Source organism: Mercenaria mercenaria, chromosome 6 (assembly GCF_021730395.1).
Source record: "Mercenaria mercenaria strain notata chromosome 6, MADL_Memer_1, whole genome shotgun sequence".
Lineage (NCBI taxonomy): Eukaryota > Metazoa > Mollusca > Bivalvia > Venerida > Veneridae > Mercenaria > Mercenaria mercenaria.
This window is the reverse complement of record NC_069366.1, coordinates 66,504,061-66,517,438: the sequence shown is the minus strand read 5'-3', so window position 1 is coordinate 66,517,438 and position 13,378 is coordinate 66,504,061. Positions and strand designations below refer to the sequence as shown.

Below are 13,378 nucleotides of genomic sequence, written 5' to 3'. Positions count from 1 at the left end.
AGATAAATATCCTGCATAGTTATGGGACTTTGTTTTTTGTTACTATACTGTATACATACAGTCTATATACATACAGTCCACATAATTATGCAATCTTGTGTGCGTGCGTCAGATTGCAATGTACTATGTCAGTGCATGCGGGGGAGGGGGGGGGGGTACATTCATCACCTTTAGTGATAGCTCTAGTTATATCTAAGTTCGAATATCGTATGTCCGATGTCGTTTGTTGAACGACTTCATTTTTTCCAATGTCGTATGTCGCGTATTGAACGATATTCTAATTTTTTGAATGTCGTATGTCGTGCGTCGCTTACTGAACGACATTCATTTTTTATCAAAGTTCGAATATCGTATGTCTAATGTCGTTTTCTGCACGACGTTCAATTTTTTTCGAATGTCGTATGTCGCATTTCGCGTACTGAACGACATTCAATGTCATCTTTCCCCGACATCCATTTTTTTTTTTAATGTCCAATGACGTATGTCTAGTACTGAACTACACTATTTCTTTTTAAATATCGAGTGTCGTTTATTGAACGACATTCATTTTTTTGGAATGTCTAATGTCCTTTGTCGCGTACTGATCGACATTAACAATTTTTTTAATGTCGTTTGTTGAACGATTATCATTTTTTTCAAATGCTGTATTGAACGACATTCAATATTTTTTAATGTCTATGTCATTTGGTGAACGACATTCAATATTTTTAATGTCGTATGTCGCGTACTGAACGACATTCAATTTTTTTTATTAAAGTTCTAATGTCCTATGAGGAATGTCGTTTGTTGAAAGTCATTCTTTTTTTTTCAAATTTCGTATGTCGCGTACTGAACGACATTCAAAAATTTTAATGTCGTATTTCGTGCATTTAACGACATTCTAATGCTTTTGAATGTTGTACATCGCGTACTGAACGGCATTCACATTTTTTGTGGAACTTCGAATGTCGTATATCTAGTTTTGTTTTTTGCACGACATTGATTTTTTTTTCGAATTCGATATGCTGAATATCGCGTACTGAACGACATTAAATCATTTAGCTCATATGAGCCAACGCTCAGGGTGAACCTTTGTGATCGCTCACTGTCCGGCGTCTGTCGTCCGTTCGCCGTCCTTCGTCCGTCCGGCGTCCGTCCGGCGTCCGTCCGGTGTTAACAACATCTCCTAAACCACCAGGCAAATTTTGATGAAACTTCACAGGGATGTTCCTTGGATGGTCTTCTTTATAAATGTTCAAAGAATTGTATTCCATATAGAACTCTGTTTGCCATGGCAACTGAAAAAAACAACGTTTTGTCCAAAAGTACAGGTCTTAGGACTTTTATATTTGGTGTGTAGCATCACCTTGTGCTCCTCTACCAAGATTGTTCAAAGTATACCCCTAGGGTCAAACTTGGCCCCGCCATTGGCGTCAATTGGTTTACAAAAACATATATAGGGAAAATTTTGAAAATCTTCTTGTCCAAATCCACGGGTCTTAGGCTTTGATATTTGGTATGTAGCATCATCTAGTGGTTCTCTATCAGGATTGTTCAATTTATCTCACTAGGGTCAAATATGGGTTTCACTCGGGGGACACGTGGTTTAAATAGACTTAATTATATAGGGAAAAACTTTGAAAATCTTCTTGTCCAAAACCGCAGGGCCTAGGGCTATGCTATTTGGTTTGTAGCATTATCTAGTAGTCATCTACCAAATTTATTCAAATTAAACCCCTAGGTTCAAATATGGCCCCACCCCAGGGGTCACATGGTTTATTTAGACTTATATAGGGAAAAACTTTGAAAATCCTCTTGTCCAAAACCACAGGGCCTAGGGCTTTGATATTTGCTTTGTAGCATCATCTAATGATCCTCTATCAAGGAGAGAGTTTCAAATAAGCTTTCAGCTTCCTACTCAATCCTGTATGCCTTTTTGATATATGTACATGTTATAAATGAATTGTGATTGTGATTAATAAAATATTGTTTAAACCAGTCATGACCTACTGACCTACTTTCTTCTTTTTGAAGGTAGAGCACAAATATTTGAACCACGTTTATAACTTTTGATTCTGATTTCAATATTCATCTTAAATATTCTTAACCCCGAGCTACTGACCTACAGTTCTGCTATTCTAAGAAAGATAAATACATCTTAAAATAAATACAAATAAGATTCATGTATACATCTTAAAATAACATAAATATAAACGACCTAACCTTTTTAATATCATTTTGAAAGAAATCATTCATAACAGACTCATTCAACAAAAATGTATAGTATATTGAGAGGTAAGTAAGTAATTATACTTTATCATACATGTACATTTTTGTAAGCAAATTGTTACACTATTTGAATTTGATTATATGAATTAATTCTTAAGTGTGTGTCTATTATGCCAGATTCATTGCTAGATTTTGTAGTCTAGAAATGCTGCATTTTCTTCTTGAAAGTAGTAATGCTTTCATGGGTCCTGTTCTATCAGTAACTTCATACTAACTTCAGTAACAAAGTACAAATGTTGTATTTTTGTTTTGCGGAGCGATGAAAGAATTTCCAGCAAATTAAAAATTCTTAATGAATTAATGAATGAGAATGATACCAAACGACTTATCATCCAGTTGAAATCGTGCCTAAGTGGCTTGTGAAGATCAATCTTAATTGTTCTAGCACTACAAAACTTACTGTATGCATAAAATACCAGGAGTTCGCTGTCGGTTGAATTCTTTCTTTTTAGAAACTATAATATGTGTGCACTTAAAAAACACCTACAATCAAAAATTGCCTTGCAAACGTAAGCTTGAGTTTTCCAGAAATGGTCAGGACAGATAAATTTAAATATTACAGAAAAAATTGTTACTGGCTAAATGGTATGTTTTTATTTCATTAATTAATTACATGTATATAAATCCATACATCTAATTATCGTGTAAAAAAAGACAATTCATTTTTATATGAACTTCTTAACAAAAAATAGCTAATTTTTATTTCAAAATATTGTGTTTTGCCATTGTAACACAAAATTGACTTGATATTCGATTACTTACCAATATGTAGACAGCATGTTTCTAGTTTAAATATTCTGCTTAATCAAACTATACTGTGCGAGTAAATATATCGTACATTAACCATATAAATCTGCCTTAATATGCAAAGATGTAATACAGACAGGAAACTATATAGTTCTCATTGTCAAATTATACATGAAATGACATATGTTATGCATGATAATACACCTATCTTTGATGAAAATACAAATCTCTATCAAGCAGACACTTTGACTATCCAAAGGTTTACAATGTAAGAAAATGGTGTATTGTTGCCATTGTAATGTTGATTTAATTTCGAATTGTTGTACAAATCTCTTTATTATTTATATGTTCTATTTGTAATACAATATTATGTAAGTGAATATATTTTTATTTGTATTAACTGCATCAACCAAACACTATGTTACCACACAAATCTGCCTTAAAATGCCAGAACTTGTGACTTGTGTATCAAAACAATACGTATTTCCCAAACAATGTCACATCAATTTAGATGAAATGAGGTCTTTTTTTTAGATATGTAAGTTGACAAGGTTTCGATGTAAATATTTATTAAAACGCTTTAAAATATTCAAATTATTTCAAGGAATTGACAAAAATGGTACTTTTCTAAAAGAAAATAGTGCACTGTTGCCATGGTAAAAATTCACCTATCGGTATGACATCTGAAATTAATCAAAAGCACTGTTAATAATATTTCTACTAATTACATCTTCTCGTCTGATTGTCTTTTTAAAAGTTGCAAAGAAATATGTTGATTTGTATTCAAAATGTTTCACATGTTACGCCCCATTTTTTACAATTGGACAAGAAATATCCTAAATTTTGTTAAATGGATGTTACTAGGAGATTACAGGTTGCATCCGCGCAGTCTGGTCAGGATCCATGCTGTTCGCTTTCAAAGCCTATTGCAATTAGAGAAATTGTTAGCGAACAGCATGGATCCTGACCAGACTGCGCGGATGCAACCTGTAATCTCCTAGTAACATCCATTCTGGATCAATGCTGTTCGCAAAGCCACTATGTTGGTTATCTCATGGCGCGGCTCATATATTTCATGACCAATAATTATACTGCGTAATGTAACATTATGTTTCTTGTTGTTATGGTTGTAGCAGCTGCCAAGTATGTCACGATATGTGCTCTAGGTACGACTGATTCAAATTTCTTTTTACCAGAAAACAGTGCAAACAGAAACAACATTGAGCCAGTTAGCTGAACGCAAGCACCTGTCAGTAACACTGGCGAATAACTGTCAGAGAAATCTCGAACAGCACCTGAAAAAAATAAACAAATAGATTAAAAGAATATATATGTATTTTTTGCATTGCACTTTTGTTTATGATTTTTAAAAAGCAAATAATAGTTACGATTTAATTTGAAATACGAAATGCACTGTTGCGTATAATTACTCCGATACAAGCCTAAATGATTTGAATGCATATGCTATTTTTGGTTGCGGGTTTATCCCGCTACCAAAGTTAAGTGTATTTCTGACAATCATGTAGCATCTTTATTTGATTCCAAATCACATCCAAGTTCATGTGCTACACAAAGTAGTCCCATTCATGAACAATGCGGATGAATTATCAATGATCAAGCAGTTCTTATTCATCCTCTATCCATTCACACTGGCCATTTAGATTATATAAGATCTGTCAATGATTAGGTATTACAGCCTATGGTTACATCACTGACTTCCAGCTGTTCATGTAAGGTCAAGCAGAGTTTATCTTAGATATGAGGCATATTAGTATTTGTATCTTATACATTTATATTTATAGATTGGCATTTAAAATGAAAATAACTCTAGCAAAACCCGCAACCACCAGACACCTCAAGGCTTTGATTTATACAATCCAGTCCAGTCCCTAAATAGATGTCTGAGTTAGTAAGATGGTCAGAAAAATTGTCCTCATAACTGGTTAAAGAAACATCTTAGGTGCAAAAGGAATCTAAGGTTATTGTGTTGCATCATTGTGCATCTCGATAAAAATCAAGATGATGACAAAAATTAAAACTATACTTCTTTTCATCATGGGGCAAGTTTAAGTGCATTCTATACCTTACTTTTGCTTTTATCATTGCTAATAAATAATTAGAAATACAGGTTTTAAATTGGGGTTTATGCAAGACAATTGCATTCAATTAAATTTGATCCGAAATGTATGCCTTAAGAATTGAAACAGGGCGATATGTTGAAGAAGAACTAGAAAATAAACTGTATACCCTGTGTGATATGATCTTAGTAAGGAACAAGACACATTTACGATTCAGTTGACTTTGCTTTATATAGCTTATAGTGGTGAACAGTGGTCAGACATGCAGTCCGTCCAAATGAACAATAATGATAATCTTCATACATTTCATGAGTCATGATGAATATCTCACAAAAGCCTAAAAGACAAAGTGCATTTTTTTTATAAAATGTAGCATACAATGATTGTTTTAACTCTATGTAAATATGATATGCATCATTAATATAACCTGATTTTAAACTTTGATACAGAATAAGTTGGAAAAGTATTCAATATCTGTGTTAAAATGGGTATTTATCCTAGCTTTAAATCTGTAAAAGTAAACATCTGTTCCGTTCTGTTAATGCAATACCCATGTATTTGCTGCGAACCAACATAATCGCCTATTATCTATTATACCCACTTAAAATCATGAGGTGACATAGGCTCATTGGGCCGGGTGTTGTGTAGAATGATCGTTTATTGTGATATGTATTTGTTGTATATATTATAACACATGTCGCGTGAATAAACTATTTACTTTCTATTTCAGTAAAAGTATATTGTTTTTCTAGAAATGGAAGTCATTGAAACCATTCGTGAATTTTCAGTGTGTGCGAAATGACTAAAAGTCAAATATTTTTCAAAATATTATTTTTGTCTATTATAAATTTTCCAGCCAATATTTCCATGTATGTAATTCGTGGTTCGACCTGTACGAAATGTTTCAGCTGTAAAAGTGGAGATAGTACCTAAAATTCTGAATTATGAAAAACGATAAAAAAAATAACATAGGTTGCTTATATATGATATCTACGACAAAATACTATGCTGAAGTCTTGATTTTATCCTTTCGAAGCATGTTATTTAACGTTTTCAGAAACTTTCTATTTAATTTCCATATACCTGCTCTTGAAGATAATCCTACCTATCAAACCATTGATAAATATTTCATCCCCAATTACTACTGCAGATCAAATTGCTCCTTCACTATTTTTGAAATCGATAGAAGTATACATTAATCAAAAGTATCAAAAGAGGCGAAGCTGAAGCTAATTTCGAAGTAAAGCCCAGCCCGCTCCGCTTGTCACTTGAAAGAGTTGAATGCGTTTTTTTATCTTGAAGGATGAAACATACATAAGTAACTAAAATACTTCATCAAGACTTATTTTTCAAAATCTTACTGGTGATTTAGTATACTTAACAGGTACATCCCTTTATTTTGTCAGTATCTCATTAGAAGCATGCTTTAAATGATAATATATGTATGGTTATTTATTTGATAATTTTTTTTTTTAAAAGAATGTATTTTGTTCACAGCAAGTCAGTGTTTTGTAAAGAAAAATAGATAATTACATTTATTTGTAAAATTACAAGATATATATCTCCTCTTAGGCACATATAGCTACATCATACAGGCATGACCTAAAAGTTACGTTCCATTTTAACTTGTAGACAGACACCAGTATTTTTATAAAATGCAAAATAATGCATACAGTATACTTCATAAAAACAATAACTGATAAGACAATGGAAAATAACACAATTTCAGGACACTGTTTTGAAATTGATAGTTTTCGGACAATTAGTGATTGAATATATGGATCTTCTGCCTATGAATTGAAAACTGCAAACAAACGAAAACAAATATTTAAAAATGGATATACTAGAATAGCCATTTTGCTTTACCTTAAAAACAATGACTTGATCAAATGACTTCAATTTTACAGAAAAAGACCATTTTAGAGGGAATATGTAATTCAAATTATTAGCAATGATGTAAGCAAATGTTAGTTATAAACATACCTTGAGAGAAGCCCTATGGATTAAAATAGGGTAGTTTAAAATTTTGTGGTCATCTTGGCGGCCACCTTGGTTTTTCTCTAGACACAATCCTAAGACATTGCAGAATGATACTTATTTCACTTGGGTAATGATTACATTTTACTCGGACTTTATCATAGACTCCCTGTGTAAAATCTCAAACTTTTAACTAAAATAAAGATATTAAATCGATATAATATTTCAATGAAACTTCAAAGTTGTTTTGTTTGTAGCATCATCTGGGGCATGTGCAGTGAAAAAACTTAATTTGATTTCTAAAACAGTGCGATATTTATTTCTAAAGTCACTTTATGTTCATTGTAAATATACTTCGATATACCCAAGTGGAGACTGGCAGGTACCCGAAAATGCAGCTCTCTGACTGGTCAGTTAGAACCCCTAATGTACTGTAATGTCATGATAAAGTTATGAATATGAAGCGACACCATCACACTCGATTTTTGTCACACCTAAGATCTTCCTTTTATCACTTGAGAAATTTTCTCTGTACACAGAAAACCCAAAGGGACTTAAATAGTATAGATTTTTTTTATCAAACTTATGACGCATTTATTTTTTTTAATATCTCAGCGCTCCTCTGTCGAAAAGCATATTGCATTTCTAGAAGGTTTTTGGGTTGCATTACGCATGGTCGCATGCCTTTGCAAAATTAATATTCATAGTAAATGATGTGGGAGCATGGGGCCCGTTATATATTATCTTCAAAGGATTCTTTTTCGGCGACGCCGTCTAAATTCGTTTTCGTTACCTATGCCACGTGACTTCAGTTTGCAAATCAAACTACTTGATAACGCATTATAGATAATTTATCAAAATGGAAGATTTATGCAACACTCTGCCTGATTGGACGAGAGTGTCAATTTCTTTCACTCTGTTGATTGTGCTACGCTGAGTGAAATGTAGACAAAGCGTTTATCCTAAACGACGCTGTTCACAGTTTTAAAGCTAACTTTGGCTCAGTATATTTAGCAAGAATATTGATATATCTCAAAATGATAAGTAAGTTTAATAAATATGATAAAAACCTGTTCAAATACCAACATATATCAAGTTAAAGAAAGACCTGAATACGGTCTGCGTATCACATGAATAAGGGTGTGATAAGAGTCCTTTATGTAGAGAAGTGCTTTTTAAAAGATTTTCCTTGTTACAATTGTCGTCTGTATACGAAAAGGTTTCTTGCTTTTGTGACTTATTCAGATTGCATATTAAAATGAGCACTTGTTTGCTTTGATATATTTGTTATAAATTATTTAACTGATTTATTATATATGAATATTTTTCTTTAGTATGGTATGCAAATATTGAACTCAGTTGAAATCTGTTTCATTATATATATGCTATATAATGACTGAATCTCATTACACTGAAATGAAGGTACGCTGCATACAGTTTATCTATGTGATATGACTACAGTCAAACTTTGCTTATAAAACAGAAATATTGAAATAATTACAATTGTATGTTTTGCTTGACCTTCACTTTTTTATAGGTGTGACGTCATTGTCCAAAGATTCATGAATAGCGAATATGCATTTGTTAAAGCGGGATCAGTTGGCCTATTTTAGAAATAAATAAAAATAATAAATAAAAAAATCCTTTAATTGATTTTTTTCTCATGTATTCTAATCAAACTTGATTTGTAGCATCTTTATTAGGCCCACAGCCAACTTTGTTCAGCTGGGACATTTGACCCCTTTTAGGGGCTGCTAGAGCTAAAACTAAAAATGCCTTTATACAGCGTCTCATGAACAGCTCGGTGGATCTTTGTCATACTTGGTCTGTAGCATCATTATAAGGTCCTCTTCCAAATTTATTTATATAGGAACTTGGGCCCTATTAGGGACCACTATAGCTAAAAGTAGATATGCCTTTCTTCGTATTAACCACTAAAATGTAATGGATTTTTATCAAACTCGATGTGTAACAATATCGTAAGGTCTCCTGCTATTTTGTTACAAATGGGGATAGGGACCAATTTAGCTAAAAATATAAACACGTTTCATGACCTCTTCTCATGAACCGCTTCATGAACCTTCATCAAACTACTGCTGTAATTATTCGTCTAAGGATAAACGAAACAAAATTGCAACCCTACGAAACCTTTGCGAAAAATTAAAAGAGAACCATTTAAATTGTTAAAGTGCGGTGTTTAGTTTTGCAATTTGAAAAATGTTAGATGAAAGATGAATGTTAGATGAAAAAGTCATAAACTTGTTTCCTTATTACAATTCGCCGACCATCATTTTTAAAGATATTTCTTGTTATAGATTTGATTGACTACAACAAAATACCGAAATTTAGAAAGACTACCCTGTTAATAGAAATCTAATTGATTAACATCAGCCATGAAATGCAAAATGAGCTGTAGGTTGGTCGAAAAACAATATACTAGATCTAACTGATACAGATTGTGAACTGAATATGCCATTAAATGCATTACGAAAATTATCTGATTTCTCAATATCAGAACTTGCAAAAACATGCTTTTCATTTCCTTACATGCCAAAATTGAACAAAGACAACTTGTTGGTTATGTGTTACAGAGAACACGACAAAATAGGTTTTACCATAAGCAGGTCCACAAGATGATGCAAGTATGCCAGTAACAGTTAAGATGAGTCCAAATGCCACTGGAAACGTCTTCTCTCCAACAAGTTTCGCCACAAAAATGGATGCCACCGAAATGACACCACCCATTTGAATTCCCGTCAGACCAACGCCAGTCATCATCAAGATGTAATTAGTTGAAAACAAAATCATCACCTGCCCAATGCATCCACACACAGAGAACACTATTGCTACGATAAGCAGATTAACACCTTGCACTTGTCTTAAAAATGCTGGGAGTAACCGCGCTACCAGACAGCTAAGGTTAAGCATCAGAAAAGATCTTAAGCCTTGGTCCTTTTTGTATCCTTTCGATTCGAAAATGTCTGTCAGCAGTGAAACATATCCGTTTTGTGAGGCAATAACAATGCCAGTAGCAATGAGTATAGTCAGAAACGGGACAGAGAAAAGGCCAGATACGTACTGACGAAGTTTTAGGGAGATCGAATTACGCATTTCAATCTTTTGTCTTTCACAGCTTTCTACTGAATCTAATTTGTCAGTTTCTCTAACACTTGTTTTGTTAAGGGTGGCATGTTTAATTGAAACAGTTGCATTTCGGTTTTCGCAATCTCCTTCGAATGTTCCAGTATCGGTAAAACTTCCGTTGACAGTATTTTTCGGACTTGATATGGAATAATCATCAGAATTACTACTGCTTTGATTATTTTCTAATACTGTCTCCGATGAATCTTCATCTTGAAAGGCTTGATTTCGTTCGTAATTATTTCCAGCTTTTTCACGTTTTTTATTCTTGTTCCTTAATTTACGTTTGTCCTCGCTTTCCATATTTGCTACTGTTTTCGAAAAGAATATACTAACAGCAACATTATGGAATAGATATGCACTTAATATAAGGAATGAACCGTGGAGGTCAAAAGTGCCTAGAATAGAGTCCAAAATAAACGGATAAGTCAGTCCCGCAAAGCTTATGGACGCAGAATGAAGCGCTATTGCCATGGGAAGCTGTCTTTGGGGAAACACGCGACTGAGCATAACAACACTGCTGACAAACATCAAAGAAACACCTACAGCTGAAAAAGGACATAAAAAAATTGATTGATTATGCTATTATATTTTTGTTGAATCTACCACATTTCATAAAACAAACATGTCAGAACCACAAAATATCGTTTAGGAGAAGTTTCATATGTCAGTTTTACAATAACAGTTGTAACTTATTCTATTATGTCTCTTTCTCTTTCATTACAGCAGTTACTCATTTCATTTATCTCTTTCTCTTTATTTACAATAGTAACTCATTCTATCGTCACATTGCCTTAAATTTCAACAATAAATACAATTCATTTGTTTTGAGAGAAGATGAAACTGATTGCATGAATAAAAAAATGAAGCTTAGTTATTCAATTACCAGAGAGAAAGCCAATACAGACACTGACATGTACTAATGAAGAAGAAAAGTACGACAGAAAAAATCCCAAGGGAACGAGAATTGATCCAGTTAGAGATACTTTTGTAATTCCGAATTTCGTTATAAGAATACCAGCAAAAACACCTGAAACGAAAAAAAAGACAACATTTATTTTTATCCAAGACAATGTCTTTGAGAAAGTATCATATTGGAAGAAAAATAAAGATAAAATAATTAAGTTTACATGTACGCTAACAATTAGCACGTGCAATGAATTGCAGTCAATGTAAGGACACTAAATGTAATAATAAGAAGTACATGGTAATAGAGTTTGCAGTTTCTTGGTTTAGTTACAGCATAATATTTTCTAAATGAATTCAGAATCCGACTGTTTGAGATAAGATTTACCAGGAATTCTTACTTTCCAGTCAATATATTAAATATATCAGCATGAAACTTAGAAAATAAGTATCGAGAACAAAACTTTGAGTCGCCGGGGTTGGCATTTAAGGCATCTTGAAATTCCCTGTATTGTAACATTAAAACAGATCACAGTTGACAATCAATATATATATATTAAAAATATATATGGCCAATAGAATAAGCCTTTATAAATATGTTTACATAATTAAATTATTTATGAACAGAAAGCCTTATGTTAATAAGCATGGTTCAAAGACCGGTAAAATGTTAATGCTGTTTTCTTATACTGAGAGAACCTTGTTATGGGTGGTAGCCTTGGATGGTTTACGCTGATGAATAGGTAGAGCGTCCGCTTCGAGTGCGGGAGGTCGTGGGTTAGATCCCTGGCCGCGTCATACCAAAGGCGTTAAAAATTGTACCAGTAGCGCCCACATTAAAAAGCGGGAAACTGGCCTCCTCTCTCATACTCTCGTGGCGATAGATTCCATCAGAAATGAGGTGTCGATAGTGATTTATATAAGTTGTAAAACTTGGTTTACTACTGATCTAAAATAAACTAGTTTAAACTAAACTTCGCCGATGATATGGATTCGCGAGTATGGTAGAACAGAAATAGAGATTTAGATCCTTATATACATACAATATTCTGGTGGTTTACCAACCATGGTATAACTAGGAAAAAAAACATTCGGTTTCGGTAATGAACATGGATGTATAATGACCGTGGTAGAACAGGAGATAGAGATAGGTACCCAAGCCTAATTTTATGGCGAAAGAATAACATAAACTGTACAGTGGCCGTGATAGAACATTGCTTTACGACGATAAACAGAGAATGTTCACATGTCTGGTAATGGTTCAAATAGAAAAGAAAACATATATATGACTTGGTTTACGCCGATAAACATAGACTGTACGCTGGCCGTTTAAGTACGATTGTCACCAAACTGATCATGCATAGCCAGAAAGAATGTGCCTAATGTTAAATAAAAGCAAAACAAAACAAATACATGTATACCTAAACCTTGGTTGACGCCAATAAACATAGACTGTACACTGGCCGTTTGAGTACGGTTTTCACCAAACTGCTCAAGCATTGCCAGAAAGAAAGTGCCCAATGTTGTCTGCAGACCGAAGTCAAACCAGCCCACCCACATCGCAGCGAGAAGTACAATCCATCTACAAGTTAAGTTTCAGAGAATAACAAATGTTATGGACGTAAGAAAATATTTCATATAAAGGGTATATACTAAATATCATTAAAAGACAGCTAATTAGCTTAAAATAGATTAAAGGTGAACATAGGGTAGAGGGTTTCTTCTAAGCACATGTCCACGCATTAATGACCTTTCTGGACGCGGACAAAAAGCGATCACCAAGGTTCTGCCGTAAAGCTCGTTTTGTTAAAATTGATTAACACTGTGTATGTTTGATAAAGGGTCTTTCTTGCATGATAAATACCAGAAAAAAACATGGCATACAGAAAAATACCAAAAGCAAACAAACCAGAAAAAACACACACAAACACCAATTTTAATGAAACTGGGCATACAGAAAAAACGCCTACTGGTACTGATGGGAAACTCGGACAGAAAATGAGCTTTTTTACCTGTAACTTTTTTATTTTTGCAAATTGTTATCAATGTTTAGTATCAAAATAAAGCTTAACACTTGCTGAAAAAATGGAATAATTTAAATTAATATTTAGTACGCAATGGCACACGAAGTAGGGCCCTGAATAGGGTATGTAAAATGTGGACTGTACAGGCCTTCATGTGTTGACAGTGAACATGCGCAAAAATCATCCTCTTCTCTTCCCCAGTAATTTTGGATAAATATTTTTAAAAGGATAAATGTA

The 13,378-nt window shown here is 33.4% G+C and overlaps 1 protein-coding gene across 1 annotated transcript; it reads right to left on the bottom strand.

Moving 5' to 3' along the window:
• Positions 1-4,101: 4,101 nt before the first annotated feature.
• Positions 4,102-12,677, bottom strand: LOC123550384 (uncharacterized). Its single transcript, XM_053546868.1, has 4 exons — positions 12,539-12,677; positions 11,098-11,241; positions 9,686-10,759; positions 4,102-4,310 (listed from the first exon to the last, which is right to left on the bottom strand). The coding sequence occupies exons 1-4, from the start codon at positions 12,675-12,677 to the stop codon at positions 4,102-4,104; spliced, it is 1,566 nt and encodes a 521-aa protein (XP_053402843.1).
• Positions 12,678-13,378: the final 701 nt, after the last annotated feature.

Excerpts from the sequence above, each read along its gene's own strand:
- LOC123550384 (XM_053546868.1), bottom strand. The coding sequence starts at position 12,677 with ATGTGGGTGGGCTGGTTTGACTTCGGTCTGCAGACAACATTGGGCACT. Across the intron at positions 11,242-12,538 it reads TGGCGTCAACCAAGGTTTAG|GTGTTTTTGCTGGTATTCTT; the intron begins GTATACATGTAT and ends TTTTCGTTTCAG. Across the intron at positions 4,311-9,685 it reads ATCTTGTGGACCTGCTTATG|GTGCTGTTCGAGATTTCTCT; the intron begins GTAAAACCTATT and ends TATTTTTTTCAG.